Here is a 24,043-nt window from a genome sequence, read left to right on the forward strand (position 1 = left end):
GTGTGTGTGTGTGTGTGTGCGTTTTCTGCTTCTAGCTGCTGTGCAGCTGCCAACAGGCTCAGCTAAGCAACTATACGGGCCCCCCAAAAAAAAACGCGAAAATGGCAAAACACAAAACATCCCAACAGGGTTGTCTGAGAGGGACAGGTGAGTGAAACCCATAGAAAAACACATACCGGGAGTGTGAGGATGTAAAACAGAAATAAAGAGAAAGAGCATTTGCGCAGATGAGTTACGCACAAAAACGAAGGAATATGGTTGAGAACTTCGTGGCTGTGTTTCACTCTAGATAAACGAAAAGAACACTAACGCGCAGCCCATTGCCTTGTAACGATACCATCATTACCAAGTACAAGAAATGAATTCCGTTCATGTGGTGGTTCCCGTTATACTCTCTTCCCTCATACCACACAAGATGAACATCCGCACACACACACAAACACACACACGTAGGCACGCAAACACACAAAGAGAGAGACGCAGACATACATCGCCGCCCAAAGAGAGGGGGAAACGATCCATCACCCATTTTCATTCCTTCCTTTTCACACGGCTCAATTTTCTCCCATTCACACAACAGCAAAATAAAAAAGAAAAGATGATAGAGGCACACGCATGCCACACCCGTATCTCCCTCTCTATCGGGCAAACCTTTTTTTTTCTCCTTCTGTATCGCTCCAAGCGGCAACCTACAAATACGAGCAGGCAGTAAGAAACGGACAGCGAGGCAGAAACACATTCGTCACCCATAGCTATTTATTTTGGGTATATTGCATCTTACTACTCCCGTCCTTTTTCTCTCTTCCCTCACCGCTTATTTGCTATCTTTCCTTTATTCCGTCTGCGTTTTCTGTACTTTCCGTCCCAATTACAGTATAAGTTGAAACCATTTGCAGCGGATACTCTTCTTTAGAGCGAATAACGGAAAAAGAGATAGGAACGATACTGTCTAGGAATCTTCACCACCTACAGCTTTTCTTTGTTCATCCTTCATGGCGTTTTAGGCTCTGTTCATGATCATCTTTACTCCCTAGCGGCGCTGTTGTTGCTGTTGTTGCTGCGGTGGGAACAATATCTGTGCATTGGGAGGGAATCCCGTCGCCCCCATGGCATACTGAGTCGTCCCATCCGCAGAACGGTATACCACCATCGGCTGTTGTCCCTGGCCAGGGACGAAACCAGCGACATAGTGGCCATGCATAGTCTGTTGTGCATAGTAGGGTGCACCTTGTGCCCCACTCATGATGATGGGAACCGGCTGGGGAATACCGTGGTGGCGGTGTTGCGGCTGCGGCTGCATGAGCTTTTGGTGCAATTGTTGCGGTGGAACTTTTTGCATGGTCATTCCCCACGGCAACGGCATGGGCTGTTGTTGTGGAATGTGCTGCGGGGGCTGAGCCAAGGAAACCTGAGGTGGTGTACGCTGCCCAGATGTAGGAATCGTTGGAGGAGTTCCAGGCGCCGGTGCGGCACCACTCATTGAGGGAGTCCCAGGAACCGGTGCGTGGGGAGATGGCTGTGGTTGCGGCTGTTGTGTGTGAGAGCGTAGCGTATTCTGCTGCACCTGTTGGAGCAACTGAGATTCCAGCGCTGAAGCGTCAATAGGTTTGCCTTTAGCCGCCTCTTGCTTTGTTTGTTTATTGTTCATCTGGCCACTTAAAAGCATTTGCTCTAACTCCTGTGCGTTCCACGTTCGGGCCTGAGTGATAGGCGATGTCTTCGAGGGCTCTGACGCTGGTGCTGGTGCCGCTGTAGACGGAATTGTAGATGTTGTCGTCGATGACGGTACCGTTCCCAACAAAGATGGTTGTGTCATTTGCACTGAAGATGGAGCCGACACACCTGAAAGCATGGAAGACTGCACAGAACCTACAACCACATTAGTTGGGACGGCACCGTTAGTAGCGGATGCAGGGCCTGCAATCCCAGAGGCCCGCTGCGCATCCACGTTGTTCCAAACCACATTCCCGCTCGTTGGGACCATCGCGTGAAACGGCCACTGGTCCTTTGTAGATATTGTCGAAGGCAGCGCCGATGGCTCCATGAAGGATTGTCCAGTGGCCAGGGGAGCAGTTGTGGTGCCTTTGTTTCCAGATTCCGCTCCAGAGAAGAAACGCGACTTGGTGACCTTCTTGGTCGCACCATCACCCAACCCAATGCTTGTCATCAAACGTTCCATTTCGTCGTCATAATTGACCTTGGCTTCCTCCTTTGCGGGAGCTGGCTCGTCCTTTTCCTTAGATTCTGCCTTCGTCTCTTCCTCCGCAGCATTTTCGCTTTTTTGTTGTTCTCTCGCCATGGTTTCCTGTAGAGCCTGTTTTTTTATGGCATTCCGCTCCAATTCATACTTGTAGCCTTCCTCAAATGCCTCCTGGTCCCTGCTGCCGCGCCAGCCACGCGAAGGGGGTGCGAAGCGGTCGTTGTTTGCTGTGCGACGCCCACTTGCGCCGTTTTTCCCTTCCCCTTTGCGATTGCCACTGCCGCCACCACCACCACCACCACCACTGCTGGCGCTTTCGTTGCGAGGGGGCTCCACTGGAGTCGTCTCCACGAGTGGTTCCGTTTCTATTACCTTGAACTTCTGCAAGGCCCCAGCTGTGAGGGTAATCTCGTGCGGCTTTGGGGCCAGTGACAAGAGTTCTGCCCGTGTGTATCGAACCGTGACGCTCATCTGTTGCTGCTGTTGCTATTGCTGCTGCTATTGCTGTTTTCAGCCTCTTTTCTTTCCAATTTGGAGCCAATTTCAAAAAAAGTAAAGTTCAATCCTCACTGCAGCTGGGTATCACCAACTAAGCTATATGGTAGAGTGCCCTGGTACTGTTCCGACCCAACGATCAATCTCGGTTCCTTCAATAATCTGATTGAGAGTAAGAAGGGGAGAAGGAAAAGGGAAGCAAACAAAAACAAAACATCTTGTTTCAGCAAGCACCAAAATGACCATCCCACTGTGGTAACGACCACTGTAAAGAAAATCAGTCTCACGACACAACAGGGAAAGAAAAAGAAAGATGAGGAGAATACAAGACAAGATATTCTGTAATAAACGGTGCAGGTAGAATTCTTGGCCAGTAAGAGATAACGACATGTTGGCTCGGCACTTGTGGTGTTAAAAACGCCTTGTGTCAGGAACACTCTCCCTCCCCCTTTTCTCTTTCTCTTCATAATGTACCACTCACAGCTCAATCGGACACTCAGCAGTTCCCAACTGCTTGTCAAAGCTCGCAGCCGCATGAATTCCCTCCCCAACCACGTGGTCCCCCTTCCCTGACAGCCGTGAGCCGCACAAATAATGCTCTTGCCCCACTCCCGCTTCGTCATTGTCATCATCAAGGACAACGTCGTGGACACCACCCGTCAGCTGGTTAGGCACCCAACGAAAAGGCTCCGTCACCTCACCGTTTCCAGCATCCAAATCTTCTTCCTTCTCCTTCTTCATTTTCTCCCTTTTTTCGACCGACCTCTTACTCAACAATCGGAGGTGAAGTGGGCAACTTTCACCCGCCTCCTGGAGGTACCGCCACAAGACCGTGTCCACTACAACGTCGCTCGGGCGAAGTTCTGCGTCACACAAAGGGCAATTCCAGTAGCACCCCTTGTGGCAGCTAAGCAGAAACGATTGGCAGTCAAAGCATTGAAGGTGTCTGCAACGTGTCCCACGAATAGGAACATCAATACGTGTTTGCAAAATAGGGCATTTGCTCGTGACCACAGGGTCGCACAATTCGACCTCGCCTGAAAGGGCATCCTCATCCTCCGTCACACTCTGGTATAATTCGTAGATAGCGGCGTCACGTGCCTCTGGTGGATTATTTAGTGGCCTTACAAGCTCACTCGTAACCTCCTCTGGTGACGCCGGCTGCACAATCATCAGTGCCACCTGGCTAAAGTACTCCCTTGAAAAGATATTGATCTGCAACCTCTGGGAAGCACTACTTCGATTAAGGAATTGTGTGATATCTAGAGGTAGGAATGACTTCGCAACCTCCACACGACGCTCTGGCCACGAACGCTTCCAGGGCGTCATGACGCATTGATCGTTCACGTATACAACGATATCCTTTGCCGTGGGCCAGCGCGACGGAAGTGCTGGATGACGAAACGGCGCAAGTTGCACCCGGAGGCGCCGAGACGCCACAGCATCCACATATTGTACAGGAACCTCAAACCGTAATGGAATGCTACCAAAACGCAACTGAAACCGTTTCACCATGTGCAGCACGCGACTAAAAGGAGAACTGGAATTGTTCATCAAGATAAGTTCATCCGCCGCCTCACGCACCGAGGTTAAGGATTTTGGTGTTAGTGATGATGCAGCAAAACCGTTGTCAAGATCCACCTGATTTGAGGTCATGAGACGCACAGTCGGGCAAGGAGTAAGTGGCTGAGGTGAACGCAAACTACCCATACAACCCGTCGAGAGAATTAGACTTGCTGGTTGCCCTGCCGGCGTTGTAACTGGCCGCTCCGGCAGTGCAGGAAGCATGACACGTGGCGAAAGCTCTCGTTCATCTGTCCCTGCCGCGAGGAGATCCTCAGAAAGAAGACGCCTACGCTCCGACTCTAGCAGCTTCAGCGCAGCAGCAGCAGCATGTGCTAAGTCCGTTTTACGCCCTTTAACAGACAAGTTGGCGGCCATTCGAAGCTCACCGTGACTCTCCAAAATAGTGCGAAGCTCCATAACCAACTTATGCAAATCCTTCGCAAGAAAGTGATCGTGCAACTTCCCTTCCAGTGCAACACGCTGAAAATCATCCATGCTAAACGGATTAGGCAGCACACGCTCGTAGAGCTGCTGCCACTCTGTTGGCGAAAGACCACCCCGACGCTCTCCATTACCGATGCCGTCACCAGATGGTGATGACTCACGGCAGATTCGTCTCCTAAGCAGTGGAGCCTCGACGCTGTCAGGGCTACGCAAAAGGCGCCTCCGTGGCGTGCTCATTTAGCATGCAGCCTTCTCACAATTCGCGGGGCAAACAGCCCGACGCGCACGTCGAGAGTAGGTACGAAGGAGAAACTGGAAGGTACCTTTCTGAATGGTCCAAAACGAAGAAAAAAAATGCGGTTGCTTTACAAGGTGAACCTCCTGCGCGGTGACGCCGTTTAGGACTTGTTACCAGAGAGAAGAGAAAGAAAAGAAAGCAACCAAAATGCAGAGAGGGTGAAAACACAAAACGACCTCCGCTAGGACCAATGAGGAGACATAACTCACCCGGGGCACAAGAAGGACAAAAGTTCAAAAGAAGCGTACATTCAGTTTTCCATAGCACATAAGAAGCTTTTTAAAACGGATGCCTATGACGCAAAACCGACGCCATAGCAGCCAACAATAGGTTAGGCGTACGGCATCAACATTTGTTTTGTTTGTTGTCATTTTTTGCTTTGCCCCGTATCCTTTTTTTTTGTCTTTCACGAGGCGTCGCGATGCTTCCGGGGACTGTTCTGCGGCATATGTCAGAACGGTTAGTACATACTGCGAAGAGGACAAGGAAAACGAAGAAGGGTGCGCAAGAACAACTTGACTAAGCGAAATCTTGCCTTTTTCCCCCTTTGCTCACTTTTACCCTTGACACAACTACACGCAGGGAGTGTGGGATGCATACTCACACGTACATAATCATATTTTTTTTTTGCATTCAAGCGGCCTACAAAACATAAGCGCCCTCTCCTCTTTCCTGCTACAGAATAATAATAGTAGTAAGAGGCGTCGCAACCCGCTTTTCCCCCACTATTGGCGGAATTCATAGGAAAGAATCTTCACAGTATGCCAACTCAGCGAATTGGCACTCGCCAGAAGAACAGTTTTCCTTTTTTTTTACTCATTCAAACCTCCTCTCAAAAACGCATTTAGCCCTTCGGGGAAGCCACCGCTGTACTGGTGGGAGGACAATCACGGCCACACATCCACACAGAAACGAACAAACAGTAAAATAATCACTTGAAACATGTTCAGACATGAAAAAAAAAACAAGCTGTATACGCGTATCATAAGCGTCACGTGTGACAGACTTCAAGAAAACATCATAATTCCGCCTCACTCCAGTTCATTCTCCCTCTTAACACAAGTTGTATATCCAGGGAAACAAGAAAAAAAAAAACAAGCCAACTAGAACCCAGCAAATTCTGCTTGCTGCGCGGCGGTCAGCGGAGCCAAACGGTCATCCTGACTTTCTGGGTACCGCTCAAAGTTACTCGTGTCGCCGGCGTTCTTCGTCTTTACAGGAATTGGGGCGGGGTAGTGACGCGCGTAGAGTTTATCCCAGTTGGCACCCTGGAAGTACGGGTGGCTCTTCACCTCTGCTACGCCACCCTTCATCGTGCCCAGGCGCTTTGTGTGGTCAGTCTGCAGCAAGCCCTTCACAAGATCTCGTGCACGTGCGTCAAACCAATTTGGAAACTTGAAGCGGCCTGAGAGAATCTTCTCGTAGGTACGGAACGGTGTGTCATCGTAAAACGGCGGGTAGCCAGCAATGAATTCGTACAGTAAGATACCCATCGTCCACCAATCAACGGCCTTGCCATGGCCCTTGCTTTGAATCACCTCGGGTGCAAGATATTCCGGGGTTCCGCACAGAGTGAAGGTGCGCTCCGGCACCTTCTTCGCGAAGCCAAAGTCCGTCACCTTCACGTGGCCCTTGCCGTCCAGGAGCAGGTTTTCCGGCTTCAGATCGCGGTAGATGATGTCTTTCGAGTGGAGGTACTCGAAAGCCAGCACAAGCTCCGCGTGGTAGAACTTCGCTACGTCGTTCGGGAAGCGACCGGCAGAGCGAAGGTGAGTGAACATCTCTCCGCCTATCACAAACTCAAGCACGAAGTACACACGCTTCTCGTCCTGGAATGAGCAGATCATGTTCACAATGAACGGGTGAGAAAGCTCCATCAGGATATGCTTTTCTTGATTAATATGCTGTACTTGTTTCATCTTGATGATCTCACGCTTCTTCAAGCACTTCACAGCATAATAATTGCTTGTACCCTTCAGCTTCGCGATGCGTACACGACCGAATGAGCCCGTCCCTAACGTGTCTCCCAGCTCGAGGTCGGACAACTTCCAATTCGAGCTGTCTGGTTTCTCATACACGTACTTCTCCACCATGGGTATTAATTGTGCTGGCTGTATTCTTCTCTACCTTTTTTTTTCGTCCTTTTTCGTGTGGAGCTACTGTTGGCTTTACTGCACCCAACTTTAGGCGTGAGGTGTGTTTAAAATAAAAGCAGAAGCAAAAATTGAGGGGGAAAAGCCGCTAAATAAAAGATAACACAGTTTCACCACGCACAGCAAAAAAAAAAACGGGGGTCACTACACACAAAGAGACCATTACCATCACACCGCTCCTTGCAGGCGTTTAGAGGTATCTTTTAACGTCATGTAAGACTTTCTTTCATTTTCTCCCTTCTCTCCATGATGCCTTTGGTATGAGTGTGTGTGTGTGTGTATGTGTCTTTATGCGGGTTCTGTCGGTGGTGGCTACGCCATGGCATCGTCAATATCCGCAATGTCAACGGCAGCGTCTTCCTCCGAGAGACGAACAAAGTTGAGGAAGTGGTCTGGGCGGTGTTGTGCGGCGAAAAAGAATTGGGGGAGGTCTACGCACACCTCGAAGTCGGTGGTGTCGCGCCATGTTGCACCCTTGAAGGCGTAGTTCCACCCGCCACTGGTGGGCACGAGGAAGAACCCTTGAAGCTCCGCTGACAGCGTGGCACGACACGGCACAACGTGCGTTGGTTCAACCTCAATCGGTTCTCGCTCCAATGCCTTGGCGTAATGTTCTAGTGCCCACGATATGCCCTCCCGTGTGGTGGTGTAGCAGCGCATGTTGAGGCCGTCCTGGGAGATGCCCAAGACAGCCGTAGTGAGACCCTCGGTTTGCAGGCCGTCATTGGTGGCCAGCAAACGTCCGTGCAGCGCGACGTCCCTCGAGTGGACGACGGGATCACCACCACAGCACCGCAGAACACCAAGAAGTGAGAGATGATTGTCAACAAGGGCGGGGTGCTGGTGTTGGATGCGAACCGGCGTGGTGCACTCCACAGCGGAACCCTTCTGTGGAGGAATCATGATGCACAACACCTCCTTCACATTGGGTGCATCGGTGAGGGCCTGACCGAAGAGGTACGCGCAGCACTGCGCCTGCACGTCACAACATGGAATAAAAACCTTTAGCAACTCCATGGGTATAATAAGCTGATCGCTACTTGCCACTGCACCTGCCGCGTCGATCTCAATGGGAGTAGACTCGTCAAAAGCGGCTGCATCGGCTAAGGAACGAGTGCGCCAGTTACTGGCTGTTGTAGAGTTGCCAAAATCAAATGCTGCCTTCACTCTTTTCTTTACAGTCTCTCCAGACTTCGTTGTCACGTTTACTGTCTGTTCCTGTATCAATTTGGTGCGCTTCATTTCCTCGAGTTCTTTCATTTCTTCCTCCTGAATCTCAACTGTTGTCATCTTCTTCCCCAGGAGAATGTCCTTCTTCTCCATTTCTGTGAATTGATTCGGGCTGACATTCATACGTCGAGCTGCATCCGCAATGATCATTTCCTGCAATCGCACAGATACACGCTCCCACTCTTCACGGGCGTACGTCGGCCAAAAATGGGAATGGTGCACCTCCACATGAAGGTCAGGCACAAGTGTCTCACGCGTGCGGCTGAGGTTCACGTGATACCCGCGAAGGATGAGGTTTACAAGGTTAAAGCATGTTGCCGGCTGGAATTGTTGCAGCCAATCATCATACAAACAGAACTCCCAGCCCTTACTCTCAGTGGCAGAGATGCGCAAATCTGCCAAACGGCTGTGGCGCAATACCATTGGAATAGCGAGGTTCAGATCACTTTGTCCAATAATAATGTTAGGGTAGTCTAACACAAGCATGTTGTGCAGAGTTTGCCGGAAGCGACTACGAGTGACGATTATCTTACCCGGCCTTTGACTAGCAGGTGTGCTACGCAGCCACGATGCTATTTCTTCTGCTGCCTTTTCACGGGCCAGCTTTGTGCGTCGCTTCTGTCCGGCGAAAACGCTCTTATGCACTATGCTGAGTTTTAGTTGACCGGTTGTTGGCTCAAATACAAGTACAGCTCCGTTTTCAGAGCGGAATTTCCTTCCTCCCTCTGCAGTCGGCTGCTCACTTGTGACATACGTCGCGCTGTCGTCAACAATCCACGTCCGCATTCCTTCCGAAAAAAGCTCTGCAATGTTTGTAACAGACAATCCTGCTTCTGTTGGGGCAGAGCTAAAGAGCTGCAGGTCTCTCTTCATCCGATCACGCAGGGTATTGAGGGCAATATTGTGCCGTATGATAGCTGACATGAGCTTTACCATCAATGGTTTAAGCTGCGGAATCCAGTAACCAAACGCAGAGTGGCAGTTGTATGCCAAATCAATGCCGACAACAATACCAGCTGGGAACGGATACATCTTTGCTGAAGAATACTCGTAAAACTTCTTCCTCGTGTATTCTGCAATATTATGACTATCGTAGTTACCCCAACGCAGTTGAACATCTATCCAAAATTTACCCGTAGAATATGAGCGATACTCATCACCATCTTCATCCGAGAGAACTGTCGGCTTTGCCGTCACAGGCCAACGAGAAGTAGATGTCATAATAACATCAGCCGAAGAACTAGTGAAAGTGTACGACTTCTGTGGGTGCTGTTGTTGTAGTGTAACAGAAGCTGCATCCAACTCCACCATGGTATCCCTCAGTTTGCTTGCAATATCATTCACCACCGCCCCATGACACTTTTCCCATAGTGAACCACTAAAGATCTTAATTAGTGACTTCTTAATCGTTTCGAGCTTTCCGCACATGAACACTCCAGTCGTGTCAATTTTAGATTCAAACCCTGCTTGGACGTCCGCTCTATTAATGGTTGGCGACCACCACAGCGCAAAACGCCTGTTGGGGACATTGGCAAGACCTGCGCGCTGCTGCTTGGCGAGCTTGCTGTCCTTCTTAGAATTCTCAAAACCTCCAGAGCGGTTAAACTCAATACCTTCCCATGAAGGAAATCCCGTGCCTTTGAATAGACTATGCTCAAGAATAGCCTCGACACCACCGAGTGCGATGTTCATGTCAACGCGGTACCGCTCCAGTACTCCACCACAAATATTACCGTCGTGCTCTGGGTGAAACCACCAGTTTTTTAGGTATTTCCCCGCGAGGTAGCGCTGGAACTCCATACGGCAGCGAAAACCCTTATCAAACTGAAACAGTTTCGCATGCCGAGAAAAGAGTACACGTATACGTGGGATACCCTTGTTGATGATGTGTTCAACGTCGTCAATGGAGAGTCGTGCTCCAGCCGCCTTTGCTTCGCGGTCCCGTACGCTGAATTCAGTCCACGCCTTGACGCTTTCTCGAACCTCCGTTTCCCACGGCGTATAATACTGCAAAATGTTGGGGATAGGAATATCATCGGCATTTGTGAGGCCCGAGTAGAAGAACTGCACGCCTGTGCTCGTCGACTTGGAGTAGATGAGATCTCGAGCGGGGATGAGGGAATGACCAACAGACAGCATCCCGAGACCTCCAAGGTCTGTAGGCGCGTAGAACATCGCAGGGGGAAAGCGTGCTTTGGAACGCGAATTCAGTGCCATCATGACTCTGGACTGCATGCGATGCTCTGCACGAGCAAGGACCTGCTGAAGTGTGTCTGTCCCTAATATAGCTTCACGGTAGTATGGAACAATCTCCGTGATAAGCGCGTTCCATTTTGCCGCGATACTCTGAAATGTGGAGCTGCCCACCATCATGATAGCACGCCTGGACTTGTTTCGAATGTTGTTAACGTGATCCGGTGCGACCTGGAGAAAGGCCCGCGCTGTGACATCTTTAGTTGTGACGTGTTGAAAGCTCCACATCGACTCACTCTCTAGCACTTCCTCCTCTGTACGGCACACTGGCAGGACACGCACAGAAAAGCCACCCATATCAAATAGCAGATTAGGATTATCCTTGGAGTAGACACTTACAAATGAGTTGGACTCATTGATTTCCGCGATGCTGGGCGGAAGACGACCACGAAATTCCCACAAGACCGCACGCGCAAGATTCACATCATTGAGGAACAAGCGCATGCGTGCGTCTCTTGGCCATTGGCTGGCATTTTTGAATCCGTAAACAGAAGCGTTCATCGCGCGTCGCTCAGGGTCATCTTTCGTTTCTTCTAAATAACGTCGACGAACATCATCAGCCTCGACTTTTGTGTACTTTAGAAGCACAAACACCTCATTCTTGTACCTGCAATACCCACGAATAGGGTGAGATGTGGCAAGCAGAGGATCCCGCATAAATGTCATGAATGGATTGGGTCGCCTTGCAGGTCCTGCGATCTCTTGACTACGTTGCGTGCCAAGGAGCAGGATATCCACCACAAGGCCCCAGTATTGAGCCAAAAATGAAGAGAACATGAATCCACGCAGGAGTCCCTTGCGGCACTGATAACTCATGTCTTTAAACTCCACCACAACATCATGACGGCTGACGATGTACTCTACCAGAGACTTATCCATAATGAGCTCCAAACAAGGACGGAAGAGATTCCAGTCCACATTATCATAGAAGCTGTCTTCCAGGTCAGCTCGAAGCAAGACCGTAGACTCTTCCCGTGCAACATCCCAGATGCCGGGGCTATCGTTTATGCCTTGGCACCACTTGTACACCAGAACTGGAACAGGCTCTGTATCAGACGGCTTTACCCAGTTTGGAAACAACCGCTGTTGATCCATCGCCTCGTACCAGAGGTATTGGTCGAGGAAGGAATCCACAAGCTTCTCAGCCGGTACAACGTTAAAAATCGGATATAAAGTTGAGAAAGTGTCCATGTATTCCACCTCGACATTTTTGAAGCGACGCACACGTGCTAAGCAATCCACGATCTTCGACAAAGTCTCATGAGGAGAGTTGAAAGCCTCTTCAATACGTGCCTGTTCCTCGCGTTGCGCTTGAGTAAGGCGGTTCGCAATGTTGTGCTGATCACGGAGTCGATTAAGTGCTAACTCCAGTATGCGCAGCTCTGCCGGTCTTGAAACCTTCGGGAATCCAATCTTCTTAAAACCACGATCGCTGAGCCAGTTTGCCATTGTGCGATAAATCTCAGTCGCTTCTTCGGGTGATATCACACGTGCATCAGTTCCCTCCAAGTACGCACGTTGACGGTTCTGTTCTTCCATCAGTTTCAAACGCGTAAGGCGTCCCAGGTTCTTCATGAAGGCTTGCTTATCCACTGTGTCACCTTCGTTGATACGTTTTCGCTGGTATTGTGTAACCCGAATGTACTCTTCCGCACGTAACTTTACGTATTTATTTACCAGCTCTGTTAAAGTCTTCGCCAACCCTGGCACAGACCATTGGAGACCAGCACGCCAATGTCGGAAAGCTTCATTCATGTGTTGATCCATCGTACGAACAACATCTGCCCGCACGTTTTCGGGCAGCATCTCGCGCAGTTCTCGCCTAAAAGCCTCCTTAATATTTACGTCCTTGTCTGTTTCCACACGCTGTCGCGTGATACGCTTTCCGTCGTACTTCCCCTTTGACTCACGTCCACGTAGAACGCGATCGGTGAGATTGCCAAGGTAACGCTGCAACAGAGGAGTCATACCGCGCAAGAAAAATACCCAAACGCGCCAAGCCGGCGCCCAGAAACCACATCCCGGACCTCGCAATACTTCACCCACGTTGAATTTGCTATAGAGAACATGCTTTAAATCACGGGTTCGCTTAATCTGCCTCATTGCTCGCAGCTTGTACCTGTAAACGCCCGTGAGTCGACCAAGGTGTGAAAAGAGGTACTGAGTCGCATCAGCCAGCTGAAGAGCGTCAGTTTTCCCGAGCCTGTACATAGCGTGCATGTCGATGAGTTGCTTCATGAATCCAAGGAGCTCCCGAATCAGATGAAATGCGGGACCCAGACGACTTTTTTTGATTTCTTTGGTTGTAAGTGTGCGGGTTGGTTTTGCCTCGAAGTTGTAATCAATGTGAACGTACGGCAGGCACTTAACGTTGATCAACTGCACCAGCATGTTATGCCCTTGTCGCATAACCTGAAGTCCCGCCTCCATCCAGTCAACCTTTGTTTTTTGAAAATATTTCAACTTTCTGAGCTCGTCTAGTCGTCTAGGGGGGTGTGACACGTCTTGTGACTCTTCATTCTGGTGCGATCGCGCCTTTAGACGATCCCGACGTAAGTTCTTCGCCACATGATGCTTTAACAGTTGGGTGTAGCTTCGGAGTGTTTTGTCGCGTGTGTCACTTGTCAAGAGATTCGGAGGATCTTGACACCAGTGTTCTGCCACAGGAATATCCACGCGACGCTTCATCCCACCCTCAAAACTGTTGAACGGCGGAGGCGCCATAGCCAGCGTCATGGCTTGTTTCGTGTCCACATCTTCTAGCGGCAACTCCTCTAGAAAGGGGACGAAATCATCCGGAAGCACCAGTAGCTGTTCTTCTTCAATATTTTTCTCTGCCCCTTTCACTCTTCCTTCCTCCGTACCTTCCACCAGTTCCTGCACAGAGCACAATGCAGCTGAGCGTAACGCACCTGCCGCTGTTGATGCCTTGGGGTGCCTGCGCGGCAAAGCCTTTATTGGGTTGAGTACAGGGTTCCATGCAAAGCAGGGCATAGCCGGATCATCGTTTTCTACACGAACTGCAGCAGGGTAGTGGTACGGCGCCACTATCACCGCATCAACATCATCGCCATAGAGAAATGGAAACGCAATCTGACGCTCCGTCAGCATTGTGAAGCGTGGCTTTTGTGGGTCATCACGGTGAATCACTCGCCGGAGGTCGTTGAACTCCGTCCAGTCATCGTCCTCCGCCTGCACCGCAGGTGGAGCCTCGAACTTTGGTCCCCTCGGAATCGCGAGATGCATCGCCTTTGCCGCGTAAAATGACTTGAGGTCCCACAGATAGTAGTAGTTACGGTCGTCCAGTGCGGGGAGAATTGGCGCGGCGCTGCGGAACAAACATTCCATAGTGCTGATAGAGAAGTAATATCCGTTCGGCCGCCGCGGCCCACGGATTTGGTTTGGGTGCACGAGGCGAGGAAACGGATCGTAGAACCAATCCAAGATGGCGGCGGCGTCCTCCTCATCAAGGTCATCACGCACCGCCGGCGGCGGCTCACGGTCCATGATGTAGTCACCGTAGTCAATCGGGGGCTCATTCTCATTACTCTTGTGCACCATGCGGCGGAAGGCGCCGCCTTCCTGCTGTAGCCCCACCTTATGTGCGCGCATCCCCGTCCACATCGACCCCCACTGCGCCAGATACACTGGCTCCGCCACCGTTGGCGTATCCTCAACGAGTGTAAGAAGTCCCCCCATGTGATACACGACGTTAACGTAGCGTGCCTCCTCCCAGGGCATCGGCATGTTTTCGAGCAGCTTGTAGAGAGCTAGTGGAATGTACTTCAGCAGTGCGACACACAGCTTCCGCTCCGTGTTAAACCGCTTTCCGCTAAGATCGCCATTGTCCTTTACCAACTTGCGCAGGTATTCCGGAGGTACATCATCCTCCTGATCGACCGCCTCGTGGTATGCGGCACGGTAGCCATACCTTTGCGTGTTGAGGCGTCGCCACGCTGCGATCCGTCGCTGTTTGGACTCATGTTCCTCTGCGACGTCGTGTCTGGTATCAATGTGCTGCGAGTATCGCTCATTTTCTTCCGGCTCCATCGCACGATATCGCCTTATTTGTGCGGACTACCAAGTGTCCTCGCAGTACTCTTGACGAATTCCTTTTCTTCAAAGTAATAGAGAGAGGGGGAGAGAAAGGGGGGATAATAAAGTTTAGCAAATAGACGAGAAAATCAAGGAAAGGAAGAGGGGAAACAGTGCTCAACAAGAAACAGAAAGAAAAAAAAAAGAATATCAGATGGAGTGCAGACAAAGAAGCTCAAGTCCGTCACACGCCCACAGAGAGGCGCACACATACATAGCCACCCTTTCCTCGTCAGCCAAAGCTCGCTGTCACGTTAGCAAATTAATAGAAGGGAAAGGGTATGGGATAGTGCTACGAAACAGGACCTTGCAGGCAGCGGTTGTTCCAAGAAAAAAAAAGGCAGCGAAGGGAATAGTCGCAGCATGGATAGCAGCAAAGCAAGTAAGAAAAAAAAATGATATCATTACAAGCACCTTCAGGGGGGCGTGAGGCCCGCATTTAAAACAACCTCACAAAATCGCTTTTCCGAGCTTGCGTTGGGGTCAATGTGGCCAAGGTTCTCTGCATCCCACATGTGGCGGCACTCTTCACATTCGTAGGTGAGATTAAACTGATCCTCATGCTTTCTCCCGAACATTTGCGTTGGTACGGAGTCTGGGTCGCTGCGCCACAGTGCAATCTCCATTCCTAAAGTGTCGCGTTCCTTGAATGAAATCATAAAAGTGTCACGTCCCATCTGATAGAACGGCAGTGGTGATTGTATCATCTGGAGAAAGCGGCGTATAACAGTATTATCCATTCGAAATATAAAAGCCAGATAGTTCAGCATTTTTCGGAGTTTCATACGTGTCGTTAATTTGGTCTGGGGGTGATCGCACTCAAAGTGATAGTTGAATATGACGTCAAAGTACTCATACTTCGAGTAACGAGAGATACCGAAGAGGTCGCACACGCGTGTATACAAACACTCAGTTCGATTTAGCCCGTCCTTCGGGCGCCCCGGTCGGCAGAAGTGGCGATGCACAGCGTCAAGAAGCACACGGGTCTCTGTAAAGTATGAGTCGTCGACGCGTGCCAAGTTCATTGTGAGACCAATGAGCTGGATTACCTCGGTTAAACTCCAGTCACGGATGCTCTTTGTACTTGCAAAGTCAATCTGGGTCACCTTCATCACAACCGCTGCCGCTGCTAGTCCACAAGCACAGATCCACAGTAAAAGGCATACAAGTATCTTTATGTAATCCACAAGACCAAAAGCGTTCTGCGCCATTGGAAGGATCTTGTTCATGGCGTACGTCGGAGATACAATAGACACCACACGCAAAGCAGAGAATGTGGAAATCTTGTTTGCAAGCACAGCAATGTCGCCTGCAAGATTGGTACCGATATTATCACGTATCGCCGCCTCGAGAATTACGCATAACATAAAAAACAGCAGAAAGTAAACTACCCCAAACTCGATACAAAAGACCACCTTTGCCATTACCATGACCCACTTGAGGTATTCCATGGACGCTGTATCTTGAAAAACATTGATGGCCACTGTGGAGCAGTTAACGACGATCATAATAGCCATCTTGCTGAGAGAAAAAAACTCCATGATATCAATACTACCTTCAAACATGCCTCCAAAAATGTACTTAAGGCACGCCTGATCCCACAAGGGAACACGATACGGTTTGTTCATAAGCGTCACATACCGTTGCTGCTCGAGGCGGCGGCCGACATACTGTGGGGGAAGTGGTTGCATCTCCGCACGGGGCACATACGCCTTATCCGCCATGAGTGGCTTCGTTTTGGAATGCTCCTTGTTCGCGTTGGAATCCGTGCAAAGAAGTTTATCTTCAGGTGGATCGTCCCCCTTTGGCACCACGTAATATGAAAATGGGGGCACAGAGTAGATATTCACCTTTTCTTCGGGTGGTCCATCTTCCACCCTCGGTAGGTCATCATCATCCATTACTCTACAACAAAAAAAAAAACAGTAAAAAACCCTTGAGCAACTCCTGAAGGATATCCTTAAGTAAAGAATTTACCTTACTACGTAGACTCACATACAAAGGAAAACAAAGGGGAAAGAACAGAAAAGAACAAGGGACTGAACGCCATCTGAGAAACACCAAGTAAGAACCAAGGGGAAAGCAACGCACACTCAAAAAAAAAAGACACAAAGGCAGTTGCACAGCGCAGCATCCTTGTTTTCAATCCCTCTGTAAATACACAGCTACCGCAAGCCTACATATCCGGAATGGCCTTAAAGATGTAAGCATTCGGTTTCCTTTTCTGAATCTGCACAGCGGCATTGATCACGTCGGGCCATCGAACCTCCCGCTCCGTGCGACGCTGCATAAAGCGAAGCGGTTGAAAGCCTGCAAAGTTCCCTGTGCGAGTGTAGTGACTCTCGTAAAACCACTTAACTGGACGAGACTGAATGCGACGCTGTTTGCGGAAGTCAGCATCCGGTGTGTCTGGCACGTGCTCCTGATATTGCTCCTGTGACGGTGTATTCTCGATACCCCACTCCATGTTGGGGGCCCAGAAGCGAAAATCCGCCCACTCTTCTTTCCAGTACCACGCCCGCATCTCCGACATCTTTGCTGAGCGAAGTGTACCATCAGGTTGACGAATGACAAATCTTCGGCGTTTTTCGTTGGTTGGATCCAGTTCTAGCTTTTTCAATGCATCATGTCCCACGTTGACACCAATCTCGGCAAACATCCAGTTGTGTTCAGACTTGTTGGCATGCTGGCGGTGCGGACCTGCCCAAACAGGCATTTGTCCATACTGCTGAACTGGCTCCCCAGTTCTTCCAATCATCTCAGGAAACATGCGTCGGTACACGTCGTAGTTGTCTCCCCAGTAGTCTTCGTAGTCTTGCTCTGTCTGCAAAAATCGGTAGGGATCATCCATCTCCCAGACATTGGCATAGCTTGCCTCGCGACGGTTGACGAGATCACGGAAGAGAAATCTATCACTGTAAAAAGTGATCTTTTGTTCAGCAAAGCGCATTTTCCCATAAAAGAGGCCGTGTTTTCGCGCCCGAACGTCCCGGATCCATTCCAACGCAAATAGCCGTTTGGGGAGGGACCAGTCAGGCTCCACGCAAGCATCATAACACGCCTTAAAATGATGCCACACAAGAATCTTGCGAACCAAGGTAAAGTCCAGACCGTACATCTTTGACAGTCGCTCAGGGGGCCATCTTTCTGGTGCCTTGCTCCACAGTGCAAAGAGCTCAGGGCCCAATTCATCACGCACCTTGTAATCCTCATTAATCTCATAGCGAAGCCGCTTTGACATATCAAAGAACTCAGGTGTACCCAAACTCGTTTGAAACGCAATTTTGCGTTGCAGCTGTTCCTTGTTATGCGGTGAATTCTGCGTAAGGGCCTCCAACCAAAGAATATCCACCGGAGACATTACTGCCAAGAGAGGACGGATGCGCCTATCAAAATGTTCTCGTAATTTTTGCATGCCTTCTTCATCAAGGGACTTAAACCACTCATTAAGGAACTGAATGTAATCGCTAAATGTACAAGGATAGCCTGCATCACGATCTCCAAATTCTAGCGTTCCCCACCTTTCTTTGATTATTTTGCGAATAATTTCATCATCTTGCAAGAACCCATCCTTATTAGATGACGATGATTGATTGCGTTTCCTATAAATTGCTATCTTCTCAGCGTTAGTCCGACTTGGGAGTTTTAGCAACTCAACAGAGAGTATGTTCTGCAGGTACCACGCACCAAAGGGATTTGCCCACCAGGGGATGTCGTACCGTCGATCTTTGAGAGATTGGGGCATATCCATGAAAGGTTGCAACGCCTCATCCATATCCTCTGAGCGTGCACGATTCTGCCACAGATCCCATTGCGGCGCATCAAACGACTTCATTGTGCTAAGGTCCTTCGTCCAAACCTTCGGATCGCGCCATTGGATTGGCTTGGGGGGCTCCGTTAAAACATGGTGCTTCCACGACTTGTGTTCGCGGGGCCCACGCTTGTTAAACGGGTATCGGCGATGAATAAAACTTCGGCGGAGCATGTTTGCCTAAAAAAAAAAAATAAGATGCAAAGACCTGTGACCTGACCTATATGTCGTCCCCCTCACTCAGTTCCACCCTTACCCTATTTGTGTGTTTTTTCGTTGAGTTTATATGCATTCGTGTGGTAGAAGATACATAAAAAAAAGAGCATTACTACCAGCAGATTGTATCCCCGCTTCAAGAAAAAAAACACTTTAACCTAGTTGGACAGAAGAAAAAAATACACGTCGCACAAATGTCTACACGCTCTCTCTCACTAATCACAAAAGGAAACAGGCACCGGCACACGTCAACTTTGTTCAAGAAGGATATCAGGTTCTTCTTTTACGCAGATTGGCTAAAAGGGAAGCTAACTGTGCCAAGTCTGCGACAACGTCCACTGAGTCAGATTACAGCTCGTGAATAGAGTAATGATGAGCGTAAAGAGCACAACAAATGGAATCGGGTACATTAACTTCTGCTGTTGTGTTAGTATCGGAACCTCCAAATATCCTAGAAATACAATGTATAAATACAGTACGCAGCCCATCATGTACAAAGAATTGCTTATCAAGGACGTCAAAAAGGATGTTCGAAGAAGCAGAGGCAGTAAAATAAACTGAACGACCTTGGTCCACATAAAGTACGAGAAAAAACCGTTGCAATGGATGTCAAACGAGTAATGCCAATCAACCTCTCGGCGCACTTCCTGTAGATGGCCACCACCAACCAGAAGTCGATTTACAAAAATCCACGTTGCCGTTGACACAATCACGCCTGTGAGAAAGTAGTTTAGCGCCACTTCGTACAAGACATTGTATATGATTTGGAAAAGTCCACCACTGAGTGCCAGGCCGTATGCCACAGCTGTAATAACTAATGCCAAAACCTGGAGAACAACAAATGCCGGATCATCTCGATGGTAGTGATTTTTTGTCATTTTTCGTGCCTTGTTCATTTTGCTAACCAGCGACGGCTTCAGACAAAGAGAGTACATCTGAGACAGAGCCGAATCCAACTCCATCTGGTCAACTTGAAGGGCACGACGAGCAAACTCTGGTAAACGTGATACCCATCTCGATGAGCCTGTGAGGCGCTGGGGTATCATTGTTCTATTTACTTTTTTTTTCACTGCAACTGGGCGAGCACTAACTAAAAACAGCACCCATACAGAAAAAAAAACGAAAAAAAGCATTCAAAGGAATCAGCTACATAATAATATCTGAAGTTTCTTAGTCTCTGTTCTTTTTTCTCATTGATCAGCAAAAAAAAAACACGAAGGTAATATACATATTGATTTGACTCCAAATTCGTGTTTCGGTGAGAGCCTGGAAAAAAGAAATACATAAACACAATCTTCCATTTACAGATCGTCTGAAGACCCAAAAGTGCAATTAAAGGTTTTTGTCAACAAGGTACTGTTGTAAGAATAGTGTCCAGGGCCAGGGTTACACTCAAGATCGCGCTTAAACCTTCCATCAGTGCCCCATGTGGTATTCATAAACCGACTTCCGCCTGAACCCACCTTCTCAGCAACATCATAATGACCAGGACCAGGGTAAGAATTGCTCAGATCTTTATTCTTGAAACGAGGAGCCGTACCCAAATATGCACCACTAGTGCAACTAGGCTTAGGCCAATCATATTTCACATCATAGACACGGTCTGTAGAAGGATTTACTGGACCATTACCAGTAGAACGAGCAAAAGTTTCGTGCCTTACACGTGCCGGATGAATACGACGCGGAACACGTACGACAGGATGACGAGCTTCGAAAACCCCGGTCTCCTCAGGAAGCTTTGAAATAGGAAACCTCGATAAAGTGGAGCGAAAAGGTACCGAAGCCAACTCGTATTTCTGCATTTTCGCTGGTTTATCAGCTCCATAAGCTCCTGGTCCAAGGTTTGTGCCCATAGGTAGCCTGTTACGCTCTGATCCCGAAACAAACGAAGAAGTCCCTTTGCCTTTGCATTGTGCACGTGGTCGGCGTGGTGCAATCTCTCCAGTGTACGCACCTGGACCTGGCTCATTATCGCGCCAATCTCTCTTGTCACGAGGCGCTGACGAACCAAAAGCGGAAAAATTTTCAGGATTCTCATTACGATATTGTTCCAACGTTTGAAACATAGCGGGTATATCATAAGCACCTGGCCCTGGATTTTTACTTGCACCGCCAATCATGGATCGCATTGTCTTTGTTGCAAACATAGAAGTCGGTTTTCTATCGTACAGAGCATTGCCTGAATCAGAAACGTCGTAATGTCCTGGTCCAGGTACGTCATTAAACCGCGGAGGTTCACGGGAACTGTACTTAGCAAAATTTGCCGCTCGTGGGTGCGCACGACAGCCTGAGGTGTAATTTGGATAATACACTCCTGGACTGCCAGAAGCTGATCCAGCAAAGCCTTCGGGATGCGATTTGCCCACAGTATATGAGCGCCCAGTACGACCCCATCTATCTCCGTCGTGATTGTATTCACCTGGGCCAGGAACATCATCCGCTCTAGGACCGAAAAAACGGTCCACCGTAGAAGCAAACGGAACAATCGAGATGTCTCCTTTTTGTTGGTTTTCCGTGATTATATTGTATGTTCCAACCCCAGGTGATGCGGCTGTTTGATGCGGGGCAAACCTATCGCTTGTGGTATTAAAGGGTGCCACTCCATGACCTGGTTGTGATGAATTGAACGTTAAGTCATAAGACCCTGGCCCAACTTCTGGACCGGTTCCACCGCCGGCGTAAAGACCTGGTAGCTTGGCTCGAAAAAGAGGCAACCTTTCATCGATCATTTTATCCACTTCAACTGTTTAAAAGAAAAACGCCAAGAGAGTAAGTGGAAATGCAATACAAAAACGGCAATTTACTTTTTCCTTAAAGGGAGCAAGAAAAAAAATTTTTTTTTCTCATCTTTTATTTTTCCAATCACAAATCGTTTTCGACTCTCTCTTTCTCTTAAACGTTATAAATAAATACGGCTATTAAGGAAATCAAGAAAAACACCGCCCACACCGTATACGAGGCAAGAAAGCGGCAACTTGGTCTCTTGAAAGGACGTGACGCACAAATTGAACAAAGATGGACTTCGGAACGCGTTGAAGAATAAACCACCGTATCTGACTGAAATAGAGCACAACATTCACCACAAAAAGAAACGGAAAAAGAATTATGGCTCTCCGCTCTAAACAGTTTTTTCCCATCTTTAGCATAAGGGCAAGAACGGCAACAGCTTCCGTATACCTCTTCACAGAGAGAGCACTCCCAAATAGCCGATTGCTGAGGATGGTTCATGCAATTAAAGTTGTTTGAAGAGAGCAACCACATCCTGTGACCTCGGCTACAAGTTGGTATCCAGGCAGAGTAGTACATCTCTAGAAGTTTTTCAAGAAGCATATCCATTATTCTTGTCACAATAAGTAAAAACGGAAATTCATTGTCACAAACCACTGTTGAAACAGGGTAATGTCCACCCGGTATACTATTGTTTTCTGTAGCGAACTGCAGACCCAATGGTCCACTAAAAGAACATGAGCGCCGAATCCCTCTGAAATAAAGTTGTCTTTCCTCTTCAGTATTCAAATTTTGTGTTTTCATCACCGGTGCCGAGAGTGCCCGACCACTATCACTTGGCTCAATGCTAAAAGAGCGTGTGCAACGACGTGTCTCCACCACAGCTGAAAGACCATCAAAAGAAGTCATGAGATAAACGAGGGATTTTTTCAAGAGAGAACCCACCATGGGCTCTAAATCACTCTTTTCTAGGCGAGACTCAATCCAAATATAGACTTCCGCAGCTACATCAAGTGATTCAGTCCCAAAGAGCTTAAGCACGTGTACTGCACCGTCCTCACCCGTCCAATTCAAGACGAAATGCTGACATATCGTTTCTACAATGTTCGACCGTGTGTGACTATCTGTATTGCTTACCTCACGAATGACACTTTGAACCGTTACCGCAGAAAAAACCTCAAGACACCGCGCCAACATAGTGGCACCGGTAAGGTCAATACATGTCAAAAAGCTGCTTTTTAAAATCATTGTAAAAACATCCATAAGGATAAAGCTGTATGCCTCATAATGATGAAGTACATACGTCTCACGGATTCCTTCCTCTCTTCTATTTGGCTTGATAATTGCACACCATAACTCAAGTGAATTATTAAAGTGCTCCCTTCTACAATCCACAAATTTGTCAAGCGAAATTAAAGCCTGGCGTAGAGCGATCAACGTGTTGCGGTAAAAAGATATAGCCGGATAGAGTGTATCCCATGCAGAAAGAGCCAGTGAATCAATCGAAAACTCTTTTCGCAGCATAATAGAGAATTTCGAGTTGTGTGTAGAGGGTTTATCCTGCTCATTTTGATAAAAGGGAAGAAAACACTCTGTGAGAAATGGAACAAGTCTGAAAACAAGTGCAGCCGACACAACATCACCACAAGATGTACGATGGATTTCTAATTCGACCTGACGATTGCTCTTCATCCAGAGAAAACCTGGCGCCGACAACAACAGGGAGGCCGTAACGTCAGATGTTGACCACTGAACATCCTCCAAAGACCTTCTGGAACTGAGACGCTCCGCAAACGCAGAAGAGACAAAGTACTGAATATAAGCGGTCAAAAGTCTATGGTAGAGTGGCAGCTCTACACATACAGGTGTTCGCAGAAATTCCATTAGGTAGCTTCGCAACGCACCAATCTTTTTACACAGTGTATCCAACCGCGGAAGTCGAACCATTCCAGTGCCACTTTGTTGGGCCTTTCGCGTAACATAGAGAAGCATACGCAGAACAAAATACGGGAGCGGAAAACATGGAAGTGAGGTTAGGACTTGTTCATGGTCTGTTTCGAATCGCGTTACAAGCGGTGGATTCCAAAATGGAATAAGTAGCATAGATGGACAACGAGAACGGGAAAGCGTATACCAATTCGCTTCAGTTGATTCCCCCAACAGCTCATATGATGATGAATACAGCGTTGAAAGAGGCATATCAAAGCAGCAATTCCGGGATACTGCCTCGGTTTCCACCCCAGAGTCCCCCTTCCATGACTTCTTCAGACGCGTTGAGAAGTCTTTTGGTGGCACTGACACAGCCTCTACTAAATTACAGAAGTGACCACCAGGAGCCAGAAGTCTAAAAATAGCTGCAGCGACCTTTCCATTTGGCTGAGCATTACCAATGTCCATCCATGATAAATCGTCTGTCGTGTTAACCGTTCGTGCACTGGTATACTTTCCAAACATCACGTCGCATAGATTCAAAAAACCACCTTTTTCGAAAAATGTATCTAATACCACCCTTGTCTCATATTGAAGTGGTTGCAACGGGTAGTTGACATGCTTAA

At 48.6% G+C, this 24,043-nt stretch overlaps 9 protein-coding genes across 9 annotated transcripts; all 9 read right to left on the reverse strand.

Moving 5' to 3' along the window:
* Nucleotides 1–1,030: 1,030 nt before the first annotated feature.
* DQ04_01981000 (hypothetical protein) lies at nucleotides 1,031–2,671 on the reverse strand (the record flags this gene model as incomplete). Its single annotated transcript, XM_009311367.1, has 1 exon — nucleotides 1,031–2,671. One exon carries the CDS (start codon nucleotides 2,669–2,671, stop codon nucleotides 1,031–1,033), a length of 1,641 nt encoding a protein of 546 aa, XP_009309642.1.
* A 501-nt stretch (nucleotides 2,672–3,172) lies between these two features.
* DQ04_01981010 (zinc finger protein, predicted) lies at nucleotides 3,173–4,942 on the reverse strand (the record flags this gene model as incomplete). Its single annotated transcript, XM_009311368.1, has 1 exon — nucleotides 3,173–4,942. The coding sequence occupies one exon, from the start codon at nucleotides 4,940–4,942 to the stop codon at nucleotides 3,173–3,175; it is 1,770 nt and encodes a 589-aa protein (XP_009309643.1).
* A 1,164-nt stretch (nucleotides 4,943–6,106) lies between these two features.
* DQ04_01981020 (protein kinase-A catalytic subunit) lies at nucleotides 6,107–7,096 on the reverse strand (the record flags this gene model as incomplete). The annotated part of the gene is made up of 1 exon (XM_009311369.1): nucleotides 6,107–7,096. The coding sequence occupies one exon, from the start codon at nucleotides 7,094–7,096 to the stop codon at nucleotides 6,107–6,109; it is 990 nt and encodes a 329-aa protein (XP_009309644.1).
* Nucleotides 7,097–7,468: 372 nt separating this feature from the next.
* On the reverse strand, nucleotides 7,469–14,689 carry DQ04_01981030 (PRP8 protein; the record flags this gene model as incomplete). Its single annotated transcript, XM_009311370.1, has 1 exon — nucleotides 7,469–14,689. The coding sequence occupies one exon, from the start codon at nucleotides 14,687–14,689 to the stop codon at nucleotides 7,469–7,471; it is 7,221 nt and encodes a 2,406-aa protein (XP_009309645.1).
* Nucleotides 14,690–15,150: 461 nt separating this feature from the next.
* On the reverse strand, nucleotides 15,151–16,635 carry DQ04_01981040 (hypothetical protein; the record flags this gene model as incomplete). The annotated part of the gene is made up of 1 exon (XM_009311371.1): nucleotides 15,151–16,635. One exon carries the CDS (start codon nucleotides 16,633–16,635, stop codon nucleotides 15,151–15,153), a length of 1,485 nt encoding a protein of 494 aa, XP_009309646.1.
* Nucleotides 16,636–16,910: 275 nt separating this feature from the next.
* On the reverse strand, nucleotides 16,911–18,719 carry DQ04_01981050 (hypothetical protein; the record flags this gene model as incomplete). The annotated part of the gene is made up of 1 exon (XM_009311372.1): nucleotides 16,911–18,719. The coding sequence occupies one exon, from the start codon at nucleotides 18,717–18,719 to the stop codon at nucleotides 16,911–16,913; it is 1,809 nt and encodes a 602-aa protein (XP_009309647.1).
* A 350-nt stretch (nucleotides 18,720–19,069) lies between these two features.
* On the reverse strand, nucleotides 19,070–19,807 carry DQ04_01981060 (unc-50 related protein; the record flags this gene model as incomplete). The annotated part of the gene is made up of 1 exon (XM_009311373.1): nucleotides 19,070–19,807. The coding sequence occupies one exon, from the start codon at nucleotides 19,805–19,807 to the stop codon at nucleotides 19,070–19,072; it is 738 nt and encodes a 245-aa protein (XP_009309648.1).
* Nucleotides 19,808–20,062: 255 nt separating this feature from the next.
* Nucleotides 20,063–21,490, reverse strand: DQ04_01981070 (hypothetical protein; the record flags this gene model as incomplete). The annotated part of the gene is made up of 1 exon (XM_009311374.1): nucleotides 20,063–21,490. The coding sequence occupies one exon, from the start codon at nucleotides 21,488–21,490 to the stop codon at nucleotides 20,063–20,065; it is 1,428 nt and encodes a 475-aa protein (XP_009309649.1).
* Nucleotides 21,491–21,653: 163 nt separating this feature from the next.
* DQ04_01981080 (hypothetical protein) lies at nucleotides 21,654–23,942 on the reverse strand (the record flags this gene model as incomplete). Its single annotated transcript, XM_009311375.1, has 1 exon — nucleotides 21,654–23,942. The coding sequence occupies one exon, from the start codon at nucleotides 23,940–23,942 to the stop codon at nucleotides 21,654–21,656; it is 2,289 nt and encodes a 762-aa protein (XP_009309650.1).
* Nucleotides 23,943–24,043: the final 101 nt, after the last annotated feature.

This window comes from Trypanosoma grayi (assembly GCF_000691245.1).
Source record: "Trypanosoma grayi strain ANR4 Tgr_198_V1, whole genome shotgun sequence".
Classification (NCBI taxonomy): domain Eukaryota; phylum Euglenozoa; class Kinetoplastea; order Trypanosomatida; family Trypanosomatidae; genus Trypanosoma; species Trypanosoma grayi.